The sequence below is a fragment of the Orbicella faveolata genome, unplaced genomic scaffold, assembly GCF_042242905.1.
Source record: "Orbicella faveolata isolate gen_17 unplaced genomic scaffold, um_ofav_v1 contig_34, whole genome shotgun sequence".
Classification (NCBI taxonomy): Eukaryota; Metazoa; Cnidaria; class Anthozoa; order Scleractinia; family Merulinidae; genus Orbicella; species Orbicella faveolata.
The window spans coordinates 5182501-5202622 of record NW_028301563.1 but is presented as its reverse complement, the minus strand read 5'-3'; the positions used below and the strand labels follow the sequence as shown (position 1 = coordinate 5202622).

Genomic DNA, 20122 nt, shown 5'->3' with positions numbered 1-20122 from the left:
CTGTTTTTGGATCCTATATAATTAATAGGTAATAGGACTACATGCTTGTCCAATTTGAAATAATTGGATTCAAAAAATTCCTCGGACTGCCAAATTGGACTCGGCCTACGGCCTCGTCCAATTTTGGCTGTGCTCAGAATTTTTTTTATCCAATTATTTCCAAATTGGACAGCATGTAGTCCTATTACATATACTAATTATTCGCCTTACGTAAAATTTGCGCCACTGTACAGAGCTTACTAATTCATAGCTAGAAACGGAAAGATGGGCAGACAGACAGACAAATGGACAGATAGATGGACGAATTGCTGCGTCTTTCAATAACATACGGACTCTAAAATTCGAAGCTCAACCTACAAATGCGTTATTCGCTGTTTGGCGAACCCCCAGATTCCGACTACTGCCGAGCACTGTTTCGTTGTCAACGATTTGGTTATAATTACCGCGCGCTCGGCAGTAGTCGGGAGCTGGGAGGAGCCACCGACCATTTGATTGACGGTTGCGAAAAACGCAATTGTCGGTTGAGCTTTGAATTTTAGAGTCGGCATGTTATTAAAAGGAGCAGAAAATAAAGAGAGCTGAAAGAAGGGGAAAAAAGAGAGACAAAAGGAAGGAAGGATCACGGAAAGCAAAGAAAAAAATAAAGATTACAAGGTCATCGAAAAGATTTTTGTCAGTATAGTAAAAATGAAGTATTTCTCCGTGCTTTCATCTTGACACTTTCGTTTAGTCACTTTGCTTCACTTCTTTTCAATGAATTTGTTCCTAACGGTCTAGATAGCAGCAGACATGTAAAGATTTTAAGGAAAACGACCACTTTTTTAAGTTTAAAAAACATGTTTCGACAGAACTTCTGTCATCTTCAGTTGAATGAATGATTACAAAGCAAGTTGAATAATAAGTAGGCAAAAAATGCTAATTAAGACAAATAGTAACAACAGAACGTGAAAAGGTGTAAATTAAAAGGATAATTTTAGATTTACATGGTGTAATTGCTGATTGAGGCAATAAAAATAAAAAGAGTCAAGTCAAGTTAAAATCCTCAGACAAGTTTGTTTGCTCAGTCAGTCTTCCTTTAGCCGGCAAGCACCTTCTCGAAGAGGATATCGGTGGACTGTTCGCCATGCGCCTTTTGTTTTTTCTTTTGAAGAAAATTGAAAAAAACTTGCAAACATAGCCGGAAATACGTCACAGTCTGTGACTTTGGTTATCTGGGGCACCGGAGATCCGGAGAATATGGAAACTGAAACCACGGCTTCAAGCTCCTAACGTATGTAAATCTCTCCAAATATTATCAGCAAATTTTTTGGTTTAAAAAATATCTTTACAGGCTGCCATCTTGGATCATATTGGATCATATTGATCAGAAATTACCTACTCGAGGGACAGGTGGTACAGGTAGTTTTGGGCCGCTCGCTCGGTACCAGGCACTCAAAGAACTTTAGAACACGTGATCAAAACAGGATCTGAGAGATGCAGGTTCCTCGGTGCAAGTTGTTGTTGTAGGTCAGTTGGATGTGATTTGCACGGCAAAATGCATTTCTCCGTGCCCGATACCGTCGAACTAAAGGACAAAAATGGATCCAATTATTTAGTGAGTATGCACGTCGTCTGCCTCGCTACAATTTCTCAATTTGTTTTGTTAAGCGAAGGTTGGCTCTGTAGAGACCCATCTGTTTTCCTTCATAGTTTGAATTCCCAAAGTTTTACACAACTGTGATAACAATGTTCTTTTGACACCTTTAAATGTTGTCATAAAGGAAAATAATCTTTTTTAATTTGATAGCCAGCCAATATGTCGAAATATAGATAAGCTTATCATAAACTTATGTACGAATTCGAACAAAAGTTACAAATAAGGCTTATGTTGATCAACAAGTACAAACTAGTATTAGTCTTACGATCATTTGAGCTTAATTAAGCTACATTCGATCACGGAAAAAATAACACGCACATTTTAAACTCAGGCTTCGAAAAACGCCGCCTTTCGGCAAAGTACACTTCGTTGCAATTATTTTTGAAAGAGCTAGACATAACATCTTCAGTTCGTGTACAAAACTGCACCATACACTTCCTGTCCTTGACTTCACCATATGCGAATCATTGTCTTGTGCTGTTGAGACTGAGGGGTTGATTTCAGTTGTTTTTTCAAGATAAATAAGCGTTTTAAAAAAACATAAAATGCACTAGAAAGTTATCTTTTTCAAGTAGTTATTTGTTGCAATGATTTTCGTACTTTGTGATTCCTCGTAAAATTACAGATGATAAATATATTTTCATTTATTTGGGTGTGGTGGGATGGCCTCTGCTGACATTCATTATTGGCAGCAGCAGTGTTTTTTTAAAAAAAAATTCAGATATGTGTTGCCTTAGGGCCTGTATATATGGTCTTGGGTACCTAAGACAACCCTTCTCTTTCCCCTCCCCCCTCTCCCATTCTGAGTTATGGTGGGTAACCTGGGCAGGTAAGACAACTTCTTGTCATATAATCACTTTGGCTTGTCTATCTGGGGCAATTCATGGCTTGCTGAATGTCAAACAATGTCAAGATTTTAGCTATTAAAGAAGAAAATTGGTAAAACTGTATTAAATGGAGGCCACCCGATTGTCTCAGACACCTCCTATATTCAGACACTGATATCTTGGACAACCTGTGTGTAATAGTCAGGATTACTGTGAAAATCAAGAGTGAGGCAATATAGTGTGATACACGTTAAAGAAGTTGCATGGTTAATTTGCACTTTTTATTTCACTTCAGGCTTACAATGTACACATTAATGGTTCTTTTCACTGTGGTATTCGATTTTCGGACCTTTATCAATTTAGTGAGCAGGTAGGTTTTTGACATTTCTTTGAATAAAGAATTAATCAACTGATATAACAGACTGTAACAGTTCCCGTAGTGCTATTTGATAGTCCAGGTTTATTGAATTATCTATGATATCCTGAGAATATAACTGCAGTTGAACCTCTGTACAACAGCCCTCTTGGGGACAGAGGAAAGTGACTGTTGCAGAGAGGTGGCTATTATGGGGAGGTAAGGTAAAGGTTAAGTCTGCATATCAGCCAAGCGGCCTATCAGGCTGGAACTTCTGGTTTCGGTAGCATGAAGCGACTAAGAGTATTTCTACTCCCCCCACGATGGAGTTTGATCGTGGGTACTCATTTATACCCCTGGGTGGAGAGAGGCACTGTGAGAGTTAAGTGTCTTGCCCAAGAACATAACATGTGCAATGTCCCCAGCCAGCAATCGCTATCCATTTTCCTGAGGGTGGCCGTTAAGCAGGGGTTGAACTGTATATGTCTTTTATTTTAAGCTGCGCAAAGAATATGGGCCACGGATTACAGCAAAGTTTCCTCCAAGGAAGTTACTGTCCTTGACCCCAGTGCAGGTTGAAGAGAGGCGAGCTCACTTGGAGAAGTATCTACAGGGTATTTGTCAAGATCCTGGGATTGCTTCAAGTTCAATTTTTGTGGGTTTTTTCCTTAATGCTCAAAAGGTATATGTTGTCACAATCATAGCTTTAAGCTTAAACTAATAAGTCTTGTCGACATTATCACTGTGGAAGTAAAACAAAATAACCTGAACTCTTCAAACCTCCCTGAGAAGAGATTTGTTTTGTGAATGAACAAACAAATTGAACATCAAATGAATGAACATGTAAAGATTTTAAATTTGAACTTTATTTGAAAAATTACGTATTTCTGTGGCATAAAAATCCTCATCATCCTCATATCTTCTCATCATCCCAGTAGGTGCATAACGCTGTCGTGCTCTCAGTCCAGCACTGTCTGTTTTGCGCCGTTGCCTTAGCTGCATTCCAGCTCTTCCACCCAGCCATGTTCTTTTCTTTCTCAGCAGTCTTTCTGCGAGTGGTCTTAGGTCTCCCTCTTGCCCTTCGACCTTGTGGCATGTGGCAGTAAATACTTCTCATCACAGTTGCTGTTTTCTTTAGGAGTCATTGAAAGCATCTCCAGAGGATGTTCAACTTGATGTTTATCTGATGAATGGACAGAAGGTTGCATTGACGATTCAGTCTACTGACAGAACAGATGATGTACTTGAGGTAATGCAGCAGTAGCTATGTGTATTCTTTATGGTATGACCCCAGCAGGACTCCCATAAAAAAAGGGACGGGGGTGCTCATCAGGAATTTTAAAAAGAACCCCTAAGAGGTACCAAGATCCTGTTTTGTGAGCGTGGCCCTAAAACAACAGATTATCTCCTGCCATATTTGTTTCTGGCTTAATAATAATAATTGTCGCGGCTAATCACCGTCGCAAAGTACAGCAATGACGCAGCTCAACAAGGTCAAACCGAAAGCATACATTGGCGCCTCTGGCAGCCGCTATACGGTCCATGTGTGACCTTGGAGCACAGCTTACAGCCAGCTGGAATCAGCTGTATGTTTTTTTTTGCTGAGGGGGGAAAACTGGAGAACCCGGAGAAAAACCCTCGAAGCAGAGAAGAGAACCAACACAAACTCAACCCACTTATGGCGTCGGGTCCGGGAATCGAACCCGGGCCACATTGGTGGGAGGCGAGTGCTCTCACCACTGCGCCATCCCTGCTCCCCTTAAAAGGTGCTGCAAAAGCACCTACTGTGGACCCTTTTGAGGAAGAACACCTAAAGGGGTACCAAAACTGCATTTTTAACCCCTAAAAGGTACAATGAGCACCCCCATCCTTTTTATACGGGGTCCCCCCCCCCCCCCCCATAAGACTCAGGCACAATTTTCTGGGACAATTCTGCCCAAGGGGAAAGGTGCAAATATGAGGTTAACCATATGTGAAGCACTAACCCGACAAGGCCAGTCCACAACACTGCAGGCACTCCAGTAAGTCTATGCAAAGTCCAAGGATCAGTTGGTGAGGAAATTGAGAAAAATGAGTTAATAAGACTACTCAATCAACTAGCTAGCCAAGCAGCTGGATAAACATACAAACAGCTCTCAGTTCATACAATATAATCTCTTTCCAGGCATTGATGGCAGAGATTGGTCTTCATGAAGATCTGGTCTACTACTTTGGACTCTTTCTGATCAAAAGAGCAGACGACGGAGAGGCAGCCAGTAAGCTGATTAACTATCAATTCTCCTTACATGTCAAAAGCTTGTCTGAATCATGACCATTCCTGTGTTCTCATGATATGATGCTTTTGCTTGTTACATGTGTGTAGTTGTCAGAAGATTTCAAGACTTTGAAGCACCTTTTCTGACAATCAAGCAAGAAACAGGAACCTGCAGAGTGGCTGTCAGAAAAACGTGAGATACAACTGTTAATTAAATAATATTTCTTGTTTCCTTACAAGACCTGGGTCTCTGGGAGCAGTGCACAGTTTCAGTCACCTCTCGTGAAAAAAAAGAAACCGTTAAAACTCTTTGAAAGAGAAAGTCTTGAAAGTGGTTTCCTCAGCTACAAGTTAATGATGAGCTAATTTGTTGTTTCTGAAGGCTTTGGGATCCAAAAATAGAAGACAAGATCACTCAGGACAGAATAGGAATGAATCTATTGTATGTGCAGGTAAGGGCCTTGCAAATAGGTTATTTTTGTGAAATTAAAGCTGTTGGTCCTGCAGTATTTAACCAAGGCCGATTTCCATACGAAAGATTTTTTTTTTTTGAGCTGGGAATTTTCCTTCTAGGCTAATTGATACAGCTTAATATCAAGCAGTTTTGAAATTAAGCCTGAAAAATATTCAAGCTTGAATGGGACTTAATCTCACAACTGCTTAAGTTCTGTGTATAACTGCGATGATCAATCATGTCTTCATATCTTTCTCCACAGTTCAAATATATGGTTGTTCATGTATTCATTGTATGCTGATCCTAAGTAATGTTGTTGATCGTTTCCAGGCAGTCAGTGATTTAGAGAAAGGTTGGACAGTTGGCTCCAAGGAGGCTCATGCAAAACTGGCAGAACTCAAAAAGAAAGGTGATAAACTTCAGGTGAGACTTTCACGTTATCCATGCACACAGTTCAGGGCTGTCATTAAGGGTTGCAACCTGTAATACCTGCTACGGCTGGCCATGCTTGATTTTCTTTTGATGCTATGGCTGAAATTGCTCGTTGTCAATAGAATTCACCCACAAAGGAACAAAAATGCTATTGGTGTGGAGAACAAGGCTAGCCATACGTGTAGATGACCTATCCTAATATAGTTAGAATCTTAGATCTTTTGAGATTATATATAGCACATGGTCAAAATGACAATTCTTTTCAATGACTGACTAACTCAACGTTGGAGAAAAGTCTGTTTTGTTTATCACAAAATGATTAGTAAGACCTATCCAATATCCTTGAAATTGTGCTTTTTTGGACAAGGAATAGTTCTTATATAATAAAGGTTGTATTTATTTTCAACTTTTATGTGCTTGATAATCGTTACATTGCAAATCGAATGAAAATGGTTGATTTTCAGCACTGTTAGAACTCGTTAGGTTGATGTCTGGACATGAAATTGATAATGTTGTTTTTCTTGGAAATAAATAATATTTGAAGAAAAAAATAGCGTTTTTACATTTACTAAGGCCTACTTACTGTATATGCAGCTGCAGCAGTAGGACAAATTATATTTTAATTTCCAGCTTTAATTTTTGTAGACATTTGCCTGTGCTAAGTTCCACCTGGTTCTTCTTATCTTTAGGATTGGAAGATATTTAATTTTTCTGGCCAGTGTGAAAGATTGCCTAATGTTGTTCATAATCATAATTTATTGTTTTGAATTCTTTTTTCAGTTTTTGCGACTTGCAAGATCACTAAGATTCTACGGATACCTTCAGTTTAAACCTTGCATCACAAATTACCCTGAAGAAGATACAAGAGTTATCATTAGTGTTGGTGACAGAGAACTGAACTTCAGACTTCAAACTCCAGATGTAAGCGAACTGTTCATTAACACACTGTGTGTTGGGTTTATCGAACTACTAACTGAAATGACATTGTGCTGGAAGGATTAGACTATGCTTTTATCATATGATGTGTGGACTTATCCTTGACTGCTTACTCAGTCTGTAGGCACTGCCATTTGTACCAAAGGTGTTTCTTAACAGCATACCCCACTCTATATGCCCCTGTGTCGCCATGTGGATTGGCTAGTTACCAGTAATTGTAATGTTTGTGTACATGGGATGTGTGTTTATCTAAAGATCAGTGGTACAATGTACCTTGGACTCTGAGATGACGGCTAGCTACAGTTTGAGCATGGTAAAGTCCAGGGAGGGAGTAATTCCCCTATAAAAAGGACAAGGCGCACTCGTCGGGAATTTTGAAAAGAACCTCTAAGAGGTGACAAGATCCTTTTTTGGGGCATGGCTTGAAATTTTTTACACCCCTTACAGGTACTGGTAGCTGAACTCTAAAACAACGCATTATCTCCTGTCATAAGTTTTTTGCCTCTTGAAATACGGTACCACAAAAGCTCCTGCTGTTCACCTTTTGAGGCTGAATGCCCTAAGAGATGCCAAAATCACTTTTTTAACCTCTAAAAGTTACGACAAGCACGGGAGTCCCCAGTGAGTCAAAAGTTGGTAAACGAAGCTGCTTTACTTTTCCAATAGTGTGACATGTAATTTAAATATGATATTTATTTTCTTTTGATAATTTTTTTCAAAGCACAAAATACAAGAAGGCAGCTTCAAGGTGACAAGAATGAGGTGTTGGAGAATAACAGCATCGGTGAGTGAATTATATTCTGTTCTTCAAGACTATAACCATTTTTGAAGACTGACCAGCTTCTGGTGCTGTCTATTGATTGTTTGATAGCGAGTATGCAGCCAGTCAGGATGCCAGTTCACCTGATAGTCAGTCAGTGGGTGTCAACTGTCAATTGGGGATAAATAAATTATATATTCAACCAATTTTGCTGTAGTTCTAATGGAATGTTGCAACTGGTCAAAAACTTGTGGGGAGCTGGGAGGATGCAGACTATCCAGCTAGCTACTGACTTTCAAGTGTAGCTGACAAATTAACTTTATGGGTAGTGCTGTTATGGAACATTCTCCAGCTGGTGGTAATAGTACAATGTAGAGGCCTTGAATGGTCAGGCTCTCTGGCTTTAAAGTTCAGTGCTCAATAACACTTTATGAAGGGTCTAACATAGGGTTGGCATACAGTGTCCTAACCAAAGCTAATCTGTGAACCAATTCATCTGCAAACTGGAGGTGCAGGCCTGTAATTGATCAATTAACATAAAATTAACTGTTGTTTAGCTTAAACAGTGATCCAGGCAGCTGCAAGTCTGTTGTAATACGTTAGTATGGGAAGGCTTGGTGTCTCATCAGAGAAAAACATTGTCTTGTCACAGTTTAAATACTTTAGAACACGCCAGGTTTGTGATGATGCCTCTGTAAGCAGGATGGTGGGATGGAGGAACCACTGGTAGCAGGAAGTGTGATAAGCAAGCCTTATTTGAAAAAAAGCAAAGGATAATTTAGCTGGTATTAGTGAGGCCTTCCAAGGGGTAAAAGCAACAAGCGACAACAAGTGACACAGAGATTTCTAGTCAGCGACAAGCGAATTGAACAGCCCACTAAAATTTGACAGCGACACCAGAAGCACTAGAAAAAAGAACGACATTGTCCCTTTTGGACTTTTTGCCTATTTAGAAATTGTATTCTCCTGTCAAGTCTGTACATGTCAGAAACTTGCATGCTCTTTCTTTGAATAAACTAAAAAATCAACCTTGTAGCAACAGCAACATATGACCATGCAGAAAAACGACGGCGACATTTTCTTCGGCTGGTTAGGCGACATCATTACATAAAAGGATGTGACATGGCAACATGACTACCCCCCTTGGAAGGCCTCATAAGTAAGAGTTGTGACGTACAGTAATCCCTTCAAGTTTGTTCTCTGCTAGAGTGACATTAATGAAAATGGAAAACAGGAGGAACACTTGGAACTAGCCTTTGAATATCTCATAAGGAAAGACCAGATGGAATGGATAACAATCTACAGTGATCAGGTATTAACAGTTGAGCCTCAGCTTTGTTCAGTACACCTGCTGTAAGAGGAGACTGAGTCATGGCTACACAGGGAAGAATAGCTCTATTTATACGTATTATTGTAACATATGAAGACATGGTTTCAAGATCATCGCAGTTATACACACAACTTAAGCAGCTGTCAAATCAAAGCCTGAAAAAAACATTCAGGCTTGAACGGGATTCAAACCCATGACCCTTGTGATACTGGTGCAGTGCACTACCAACTGAACTATCAAGCCAACTGAGAGCTGATCAGGTTGTGAGAGTAACATGCAACATATTACAGTGTGACCACCTGAACCAGGCCACCAAGGGAAAAACTAACCAATCAAAATGTAAACTTACTGGTCGCTTTCTTGTGTCAGCAAGTGATAGGGGTCTGTTTGATACAAATTTATAAGTGATATCAACTCCTTTGCATTATGTAGACTCTTAGAGATTCAGTCCTTGACGGCGAATTATCATATAGCTTGAAAACTCATTTTATGACAACAGTTAACTGAAACAGTTGAAAAGTGGACAAAATTTAAGATTGAAACTAAACAATCAACAAATGACAAAGTTTCCTGAGAGGTTCACAGCACTTCCCTCTTTGCCACTTTGCGGAGTTTTTAGTTTTGTTAAGGCTACTGTTTTATGTTGTTGGTTTACTTGAGAATACAGTTTTGGACGTGTTGTTTTCCTCTAGGGATTAACAGAACTTGGTCTGATTGTGTTTTATTTTATTACAGGCAATCCTGTTGAGCCTTTGCCTTCAGAGTATTGTCGATGAAATCCTCAGAATAAAAAACGGAAAACCAATTAAAAGGGTAGGTGACTTACGGACAGTGTTGTGTGACATGTTGAGCTTCGCTTACAGTAGTGTAATGACGTACATGTAACACGTGATATTTTCTCTGTTACCTGTGTATTTTTGTTCTTTGGCCTTATGTCCTGTGATCTGGTGCTAAGCATCTGATGGCATGAGATTCAGGGGTGGATCTAGGGGAAGGGTGCAGGGAGTGTGCCCCCCCTCCCCCTGAGATGAAGCCCTCTTCACATTTGCTTTTAATATTTGTTTACCTCACAGGTCAGTTATGCCATTTCTTAGTGGTGCATCCCCTCCTAAGAAAAATCTTGGATCCACCCCTGAGACTGGGAATGTCCTTTGACCTGCATCCTAAGAGAGAGTCCTTAACTCTATACTGTTGTTCAACCAATTTGTTTCTCAGCCTAAAGATCGTGCAAAGATGAAGAAGGAAGCAAGTCCAGGTTTTGAGCGTACCAATTCTGTGACATCTGATGCATCGACAGAGGTATATAAATTATAAAGCTTCAAGGTGCCTGTGGCACATCTAATCATAAAGAGCCATAGTCGTTTACTACACCAGCTCATACAATGAATATTTACCGTAACCTAGGTTATGGTTTCATCAATTATTTGAAGTTTGGCAGACTGTAGGGTTAGACTGTAGATGTATAGTAGATGACTGTAGATGACTGCAAGTTTCTTTTTGTAATATATTAATGACAAGATGTAAACAACTGTATTTGGCTCTAAAACCATAGGAATGTCCTTGGGTATATACTGAGTAGTTTAAAGTGTAAAATTTGATTTTCGTAAAACAGTACTCAATACATCAGAGTAGAGCGAAGTATATAATGTGGGAGGAAAAACACATTGTAAAATAAACTACAAGTTTGTCCCTACAAGCCTGTTTCGTGGTTGCCCACTCATCAAGGGATGAAACAGGCTTGTAGGGACCACGAAACAGGCTTGTAGGGACGAACTTGTAGTTTATTTGTGTTTTTCCTCCCACATTATATTGAGTAGTTTATACATAAATTAATATATACAAGTAAACAGGAACAGATGATAAATGCATCATGCATATAGTTTTGTGACAATTATCTCACACAAACCCACATGGCCAAACACCCACTGTTTTCTTTACAACTTTATCAGGCCTGGGTAGCTGTTTTAGCTGGTTAACATGTTTGTTTAAATTCTGGAATCAGGGTGACGTAGAACAAGAGAGCAAAACTGTGAATGGTTCAACTTCTCCATCCACAAGTCCAGAAGCTAGACAGAAACAGAGTTCACCGGGAAAACCAAAAACATCCAAACAATCGGCAGTAAGTAATAAAACTTGCCTCACTGTAAGGGTGTGGCAATGGTGGTACCATATTCATGTCCTCGACATGTAACAATATGTATCAAAACTCTAGCTTCAGATAATGGTGAATAGTGAATGTCTGAGACAATTTTTGCATCTCATAAGCCTTATATTACAAAAGCCACTTTGTGCAAAAGTGTACAGTCTGTCTTTAATCAGCACTTTTTTTATCTTCTTTCTTTTATCTTCTCTTTCCTGGTCTTATCTTCAAACTAGCCTGCCAGCAGGCTCACGTTAGAGCACAAGCACGCGTGGCGTAGCCACGAGCACAAAATCGAGCGGCGAAGCCGCGAGACGAGAATCACTTTCTTGGCGCCTCTTCGCTAGACTCTTTCCCGCTGGATCGCTTTGCTCTTCGCCGCTCGCGCGCGTGACTCAAAGGTGAGCCTGCTCGCAGGCTATCTTCAAACTTACTGCCAGCACACAAGCTGTGATTGACAAGATTAGTTAGGACTGATGATGATGATGACGACGGTGACGATGACGATGAAGATGATGATGATGATTTTCTTCGTTCTTGTAAACAGGGTAAAGGACAATCACCCAAACCGGCAACTGCTCCGTCAAGTAATGCTGCCATGACAACAAACAAGGTGTTTGAAGGGATTGGAGACGACGACCTTTGAACTTTGAGCTTGTTGAAAGGTTACATGGTTAGAGTAATATGACTTCTAGCTTTTATATTTTATAAGTCAGGCTTTCATTTTATATTGAAAAAATTATGTATTATATAATAATGGTAGATTTGTTGAGAGCCAATCAGGCAAAAGATAAAAGTGTTTAAAATTACCTGTGTGAAGCTATTGATTGCACTGAATGTTATAAATCACTGTATTTTCTTCGCACCGCTATAGCCATCTGAACAATTAAACCAAAGCCTATGTTCAAAGTCTGACGATTAGGGGAAACAAATATTGATCACAACATGTATGGCATTTGTTGAGGTGGTGAGAGGCGGTCTTTGCACGCAGTTTATGATTTTGGATCAAAATGGTGAAATAATTGTGCTAATTTTTACTATTCTTAATTTTCACGACAAATTTATGTACGTTAAGCGCAGATGCATTTGAGGTCAATTGCAGATTCTTTCAAAATATTATTCTGGGAAATTTACCAAATTATGTTTATTGTTAAAAATTGTGGCAAGAATTTGTTTAAGTCTGGAACAAATCAGTTACAATTATTATAATAATATAGATTAAACTCAGGGGTTCGTTTTTTATGATGGTAGAATGTGACACCCTAAGAAACAGCTAGAAAAACAAGATTTATGTGGCTTTAAAACAGAAGTTTCTATTATTAGGCTAAATATATTTTAATTACTCGTTTTCAGTCTTGTGGTGAACGTTTTGTACCCAATTATATTTTACATTTTGTGTGAGGTTTTGAAGATAAATAGGGTTGATGTTATTAGTGACTGCAGGGCTCTATAAAAGGAAATTTCTGATTGTACCATTTCTCATCTCCAGCCGGCTGGACCGGTCAATTTGTAGAAATGGTTTTAGGTGAATAGATGCTAGCTTAGCCAGCTGTTTCAGTTAAGGTGGAAGCCAGAAAACGTTGGAGTTTTGGCAGCTTGAGCTCATGAAATGAAATGGCACTGAGTTTCTTTCGTTCTTGCAAAATGGGCACCCATCACTTCGTCTCACCAAAAACCTTGTTCTTTTTGACTTGTCAAACTCAGATAAATTTCTATTCTGTTGGCATTATACTTCAATGTTTGCAAGGGTCACTGACAGTGCAAGCTATTAAGGAGCTTAAGCAATGACGACGGCGACCCCGAGGACAACGCCTAGTAAAAAATGAATTCTATTTTACCTTTGATTTTCGCTATTGTCTAAATCTGTTTAGTGCGCCTATTGGTCTGAAAACTTGCTCAAGCTAAATATGTAACGCTAGCGTTCGATTCCAAATGAAAATACGAAAAATTAGTCGCCGTCGTTTGCGTTTTCCAAAATACGCAGAACATATTTCACGTTGTTGTTGTGCAGAGGACGGCTGAGAATTTTACAAAGATTTATAACGCACGTGCGCAGCTATTCTACTCATAAACCTTTTGTTTTGTGACGTTCTCGTTGCCGTTTGCTTAAGCTCCTTACTAAGGGGTTTGGAGACAAGTGCTTCCCAAGAAAGTTGTGTAAAATTATGTCCCACTCAATAATTGACTGTATTTGAAATATTTCGTCAATATAACCACTGCTTTAAAAAAAGAAAAAAATAAATAAATAACAAATCATTGCGATTATTTGCCATGACTGTTGGCTGTCGCATTCAATGCTTGTAAGGCCTGTGTAACAGGGAACAATCACGAGACTGTGTTGATAACAAAATCGTAGCTCGTTAATGAAACTCAGTTTTTACGTCTTGAACGGTGTAATGTTTGAAAAATTAGAATTTAAATAGTGAGCATTTTTTGGCATGCTTTTTTAGCTAGTTTAGTGGTTGGTGACCATTCTTTTCTCTTTGGTATGATTATGATTTTGTAATAATTATAGTGTAATATTATTGACACGATCATGTGATAGAGGAGGACTTAAAGCTAACTAATGTATGTGTTAAACTGTGCCTTTCGTGCACGTGATTTTAGTGATTTTTTTTCTGTTGCTGCTGTTAAGGGTAATTATAGTTTTCCATATTGGAAGAGTTTGTGTGTTCTTACATCTTAAACCATTTGTAGTCCGAAGGTGTTAGCTTTTCACTGTTATCATTTGTTTTATTATCATTGTATTTCAGTGAAACAGCGTGTTACTACCACTTATCTAGAAATTATTTACATTGAAATGAGGGCTTATGGATAGTACACTGGGCAGAAATTAGGGAACTTGAGCAAACCATAACGTTAAAAAAAAAATTGCCAAAGAAAAGATTTATTGAAAGCAACAGCTTTGTATGTGCGTTATAATTCTTGGTGAATTCCTTGGGTGTCGTCCACATTACGCCGGAGGAATTTTAAAACGCAGCTTTATTTCTCCAGTGAGGCCTACGGTCCACACTAATCCGTCACGGAAACCGAGCTTTTCGAAAACGCTCTTCAAACCGGAGAAATTTGAAAACGCCGGCTTTTCGTTTTCGTGTGGACAGAAAACATTTTGAAACGGAGCTTTTTTAAAACGATTACCTCACGATAATCGTGTGATTTTCCTGCTCGAGTGTTTTTCAAACACAAATCCAATATTACGGGGCTCGTACGGGTCCTGGAAAACCTGGAAAGTCCTGGAAGTTTATTGTGGCCTTTTCCAGGTCTGGAAAGGCCTGGAAAAGGGCTACTGGTCCTGGAAAGTTCTGGAAATCTGTTAAACTCAAGTAGAAAAATATGAAATTTATGGCAGACAGCAAGGAGAATTAACATTAAGATCTTGGGAGTGAAAGGGTTAATGTGAATTTTAGAGTCCTGGAAAAATCAATCGGCGTCCTGGAAACGTCCTGGAAAAGTCCTGGAAATTTGTTTTTGAAAAAGGGTACGAACCCTGTATTACCGGTGATTGTTGCGTTTTTACATTTCTCCGGCGTAGTGGGGACGGAAAACATTTGATGCGTTTCCAAAGTGAAAACACCGTTTTCAAATTCCTCACGCGTTGTGTGGACCGGGGTTTAGCCATCCTTTGCAAAACGACATGCAATGACCAAATTCTTATTATTTTAGAAAGCGCGAACCAGGAAGGGTAATTTTTCTTGTTTCTAAAAGGTTGATGGCCTTGACACAGACAAATCTAAAAGACCATATGGTTGCTTAACATCTCTTATTTTAGCCCATTACACAAGCAAAACTGCATTATGTGCCAAAGGGAACCTTGTAATCTCTAGCTTGAAAAGCGGTTTAAAGTTTAATTAAACAGGAAAAACATTTACATCTTGATCTATTTTTGTATGTCATAATTTTACTTGTTTGTCTATTATTACGACAGAAGACACTTTGCTTTGCTGTAAACTTGTCAAGGCAGAGAAAAATAAACAATAATTTGCCAAGTTTTTGTCGTTATTAGTTTATTTTAACATAAAGTTAACATTCCAGCTGTTTTTTTGCGCGGTCAGAATTCACTTTGGGGAAAAAGTAATGACCTCGCGCCTACATACCCGCGTGAGTAGTTATGGAATTATTCTGGGAGTCACAATCAACAAAGCTTTGGTGGAAAGTCATTAAACAGAAAGAAAACACCATTTGTTGTTTATCAACTGGTCGTTTATTGTATATTCCTAATGGTCCCTTAAGCCCTAGCGCCGCCACCTAGGCGACAGGCCATGAGTGTTCAATATGGCGAGCTCACTAGCCTGTGAACAGGTTCCGGCTGGAAGGGTCTGACTGCGGTTGAAAGGGCCAAAAGGAAGTGGCCGAGGGGCAAATGGGGTGGACATTAGGGCGTCTCTCTCCCCTTCCCCCATCCTGGACTACAGAGCCTGTTCACAGGCTACAAGCTCACTTAATTATTCATTGTGGTACAGTAGAACCCCGCCTTACGATCACCTCGTTATTGGGGCCACTTTTTTTGTCCCAGCGAAACGCCCACACATTTTCTAAAAAGAAAACCCCTTTAATTTAAAATGCGGCCAACCCGTTAATACGGCCAACGGCCACTTTTAGAAAACATGTACCGTGTTTCTATCGAGTATTAGTATAGATCCACTAGCGTTCTATCACGAAAGCCGCTCTCTGATTGGCTACGATACTCACTATCTATTCTGTGATAGATAGTGAGTAGCAGTGTAGCGTAGCAGTGTACAAAATGATGGCCGCTTCTTGGCGTTTTCGCAGTGTCTGTGAAGAGGATTTCGATAAAGTTTCGAACGACTAGTAGATTTATACTAAAACAATTAGATTATTTGCTTCACTTTTATGCGTGATAGTTGACGAGGGCACAGCCGATAGAAATCTCGTGAAAGTTTGGGAGAACTCAAAAAAGCTGTGGAAACACTCGCCTGCGGCTCGTGCTCCCACAGCATTTCTCGTTCTCCCAAACTTCCCCTCGTGTTTCTATTAAACAATTAGATCATTCGCTCTCGATTTCAATCGGGTTTTAGTAGAATTCTACTAGTATACTAATGCAAATGCTGTAATCTGATTCGCTGAACCATTGAACACTATCAGCCATTAGTGTGCAGTGGCTGGAGGTCGTCTAGGAAATGACGACGTTTTTTTCGTTTTTCCAAAGTTTTGGAGAAAAATTTTAATGCAAATGGATAATTAAATTCCTGAGAAGTCTAAACGAAGGACATTTAGGCTTTCTTGACTTTTCAAAAAGTTGAAATTATTGAAAAAACTAATGCGCACCACACACAATTTCAATTTTAAATGACGATTCAATCCGAGCGATCTTTTTCAGGCACAAAGTTTAATAATACGTCAAGAAATAATTGGAAATCGTTATTTGAAGTAAACTTTGGTAAGAATTTTACTAAAACAATTAGATTATTCGCTCTCGATTTCTACGAGGTAATAGTTGATGAGGCCTTCGGCCTCATCAACTATCGCCTCATAGAAATCTCGAGCTCGTAATTTAATTGTTAAATAGTTGACGAGGGCGCGGCCCGAGTCAACTATCATGCATAGAAATCGAGAGTGAATAATCTAATTGTTTTAAAGATTGAAGCGCAGCCAGGATGAGACATAATCAAAATTACAATAAAAACGTTCGCTGGCTAAACATTTCAAAAAATAACATGAGCTTTCGCCTGTCGATCTACAGCCTTTAACGGATAAAAAATGGAATGCAAAATGGGAAAATATATGCAAGAAAAGGCGAGATGAAAATAATAAGAAGGAAAAAAGCAAATTTAATGTGTAGATTAGGTGACTTGTTTAAAAAGAATACCACACTGGTTTAGAGTCGACTTAGAGTTATTGTCAGCATGCTTGGTAGCAGTGTGCCAAGCCTCCAAAGTTTTTCTAATGCGAAAAGAGCCTTTGTCGATGACACTAGAATTATCAAAATCTACGCGATGATCGAATGACCATGCATGTTTCGTAATGTTTGATCCATTAGCACATGTTTTTACATTCCTGATATGTTCTTTCTTACGAGTTTCAAAACACCGGCCGGTTTCGCCTACATAACACCAATCGCAATCGGCACATGGTATTTTATAAATCACGTTCGGTTGATGGTCAATTGATGGGGGAATTTGGGAGAAGGAAATTCTTGTTGCAAAGTCTTTAAGGGCCCATTAACTGATCTTTTTGAGCCGTTGCTAGGGAAAATTTATTCTCATATAACCTCGTCATTTTAAGTTACTTCAGAGTTATTTTCATGTGTTCTAACTTTTTCATGATCAGCAACACTAGTGATGACGTCATCAGGCCCCGCCCATGGTCATGTGACTAATACTGAAAAAACGCAAAGGCTCCCAGGCAAATTACGTTATCGCAATTTTTTTCATTGATTTAATATTTTAATTTAAATCCTCATTACCCTATGCATAGATTTTGTTTCATTTCTAAAAGGTCAGATTTTGAGAGAATTTCAAAATATTAAAAAGTTCGTAATTTTCTGAAAAAAGCATGATTTTGAAAAAGGAATGCATAGCTATGTTTCCAACGTTGGCTTTAATCGAAATCCGTCAAAAAAAGGCAGGATTTAAGGAAAAACCGCGTTTCCTTTAGCATTTAAAGAAACCGGAAGTGCGCCCGATATATATTGGAAGTTACCCTATCAGCGCGTGCGCAGTTTCCACTACCAGCACACTTCGGTAAGATCAAACAAAGCCACACGGAGTTAGTTTTTCTCTTTCTATTGCTCTTGTTTTTCTGTCTTTCTCTTATTTTGTCTTCGCTTGTACTTTTTTACTTTGCATTTTGTGAAACACAAAGAAAAACATCTAAGATGTGAGCGAATTTGAAAGTTATTGATTTATTTTTATTTTCTGCGCTCAGGCTGACGTAAGTAACCGGAAGTGAAATTTCACCTCCTTAGCAACGCGCGGGAGCGCGCGCATAAATCGGTTAATGGGCCCTTAATGGCTTATTTGCAACTTGCATGTCGTACCTACGAAGAATTCTTGTTAGCTAGTGGTTGCGTGACACCATTGATGAAGGGAAGGAGAACAGAACTGTTAGGATTCTCTTGAGGCGCAGCCCATTTAAAAAACATGCAAACCAATTCTTCAGGTGTGGGGATGGCGTGCGTCGGTGGTTTGGAAAATTTCCCCTTTAAGGTGTTGGAGGTAACATAGGAGGGATAGTTATTGGCTCGTAGAGCATCAGTGACATGGTTGATTTCAGTATTTTTCCCTTGCCATGTACTAGGGAGTTTAATTGCGCGGTGTAATAGGGTCTCAGCTGTGCTAATCTTGTGGCGTTTGTCATGGTGAGAAGATCGTGAAGTAATTGTGTTATCCTTGTGGGAAACCAAAGTATCTAAGAAAGCGATCTGTTGGTCAGATTCCTTCTCAATAGTGAATGAGATGTGTGCATCGATGGAATTAAGTGTAGTATGAAAGGAGTTGACAGCATTCCTTTTAATGATACAAAAGCTATCATCCACATAGCATTTCCATACTTAAGGTATAAATTCACCCTCTGTGATAAGTCTGTTAACTCCTCTAGCTGTTCTTTATTTTGTTTAAGTTGTTCAGTTCAAGTTCAAATTCAAAATTGAAAATACTCGCTAAGTTCACTTTTAGACTGTGATAATTGTCTTAACTGCGCCTCAACAATTGCCGTTAATAACCAATTCTGTCATTATCACAATCTTTTAGGTATGTACAACAATTTATCATATACCCTAACAAAATTACCATACAACAAACTACGCGTGGTCCGTCATGAAACGACGAGCCAAAGCCAACTGAAGCTAACCTAACAGTTCCCTTTTCTAAAGTAAACATATGTAAATGTACCAGACAACATCTTTGTTCCTATGGCCTACCCTAATTCATTAGCTTCGCATGTACCTCTACACCTTTGGGGTGCCCCACAATGTCAACCTTGCCTAAATACCTTAACGCGAACGCACTCATAATCTATGATTACTTCTAGTATTAATAGGTGCATGAAGTAGAGAAGTGAATCAGTGTCGTGGTTACAGCCATCAGTCTTGAGGGTTTATTTCGCCAAACATGCTTGGCTCTGGTGGTTTCTCGTCAAACCACACCGGATTAATTTCTTTGCCCTTTTCGAAGTGCTCTTTCTTGTGATCTTCATCCAGAGACTGAAACAGGCACCCTTGGAGGAGAATACGTGGCGAACGAATGATTTCTCTCACCTTCTTCTCCAGCTCGGCTGCGGTTTCTGCGTCCATGCTCTCAAGAGTGTTAAGCCTGGGCTCGAAATAAACCGGTAGTGATCGCGACTTGAGCGCTTCCGCTAGAGACTGCAACAATCCCAGGATGTTGTTTTCTCGCTCCGACTTCTTCCAATCGCTACCGGTCTTATCCAAAGTGTAGAAGAGAACGGTTTTCACATGGTAGCTGATGAGACCCTTTGGCTTGCTTAAGAATTTTCGTCGAATGGCTTTGATGATGATCAAGCATATCTTGGGTTCTGGAGGAATGGCGTTGACGCACTCTCTCTCCAACCCTGAATAAGAGATCCTCCAGACTGTCAGGTTTGTTTCTTTAGATTCCCATGACTTGGCTACTACAGAACACCTGTATTACGGAGAGATATGAGTTAGTCTCCTTCACATGGATCAACTACATTTATAATTAGGCTCCGGAAGAAAACAAAATGTTACTCAATTTGAGCGCGGGAAGCCTTCACGAAAACATTAAGAAATGGTCTAGTAAGTTTCGAGGTATTTACATGCATGCGTCGGGTGATAACGATTTTTGAAAGTCCAAATTCCCTGAACAGGATCATGGCTTCACAACCAGGAATGTATTATTCCCAGGAGGTACTCCTGTTCTTAATTAAACTACATAATAACTGTCCCACGACCGCATTTTGGATGTGATGCATTGATCGATAACCAAGATGGTGCCCCGCCATGAGTTTGTAAAATTATCTGATATCCAGTAAGTGCGAGTAAAATAATTGTTTTGTGTGA

The 20122-nt window shown here is 39.4% G+C and overlaps 2 protein-coding genes across 2 annotated transcripts in view; one reads left to right on the top strand and one right to left on the bottom strand.

Moving 5' to 3' along the window:
- Positions 1–1437: 1437 nt before the first annotated feature.
- Positions 1438–15111, top strand: LOC110055774 (sorting nexin-17-like). The gene is made up of 15 exons (XM_020762174.2): positions 1438–1594; positions 2759–2833; positions 3318–3500; positions 3957–4067; positions 4983–5073; positions 5181–5265; positions 5455–5524; positions 5857–5949; positions 6739–6879; positions 7616–7678; positions 8862–8966; positions 9720–9797; positions 10200–10283; positions 10987–11103; positions 11672–15111. Exons 1-15 carry the CDS (start codon positions 1535–1537, stop codon positions 11768–11770), a joined length of 1455 nt encoding a protein of 484 aa, XP_020617833.1. The 5' UTR covers positions 1438–1534; the 3' UTR covers positions 11771–15111.
- Positions 15112–18578: 3467 nt separating this feature from the next.
- LOC110055715 (uncharacterized) overlaps positions 18579–20122 on the bottom strand; it is a 5739-nt gene continuing 4195 nt past the window's right edge. The window contains exon 4 of the mRNA XM_020762112.2: positions 18579–19724. Coding sequence (XP_020617771.2) covers positions 19166–19724 — 559 coding nt within the window. The 3' untranslated portion in view covers positions 18579–19165. The remainder of the gene's footprint in view (positions 19725–20122) is intronic.

Coding starts and splice junctions, on each gene's coding strand:
- LOC110055774 (XM_020762174.2), top strand. CDS start 1,535: ATGCATTTCTCCGTGCCCGATACCGTCGAACTAAAGGACAAAAATGGA. Junction 4,068..4,982: donor GAACAGATGATGTACTTGAG/GTAATGCAGCAG, acceptor ATCTCTTTCCAG/GCATTGATGGCAGAGATTGG. Junction 10,284..10,986: donor CATCTGATGCATCGACAGAG/GTATATAAATTA, acceptor TTCTGGAATCAG/GGTGACGTAGAACAAGAGAG.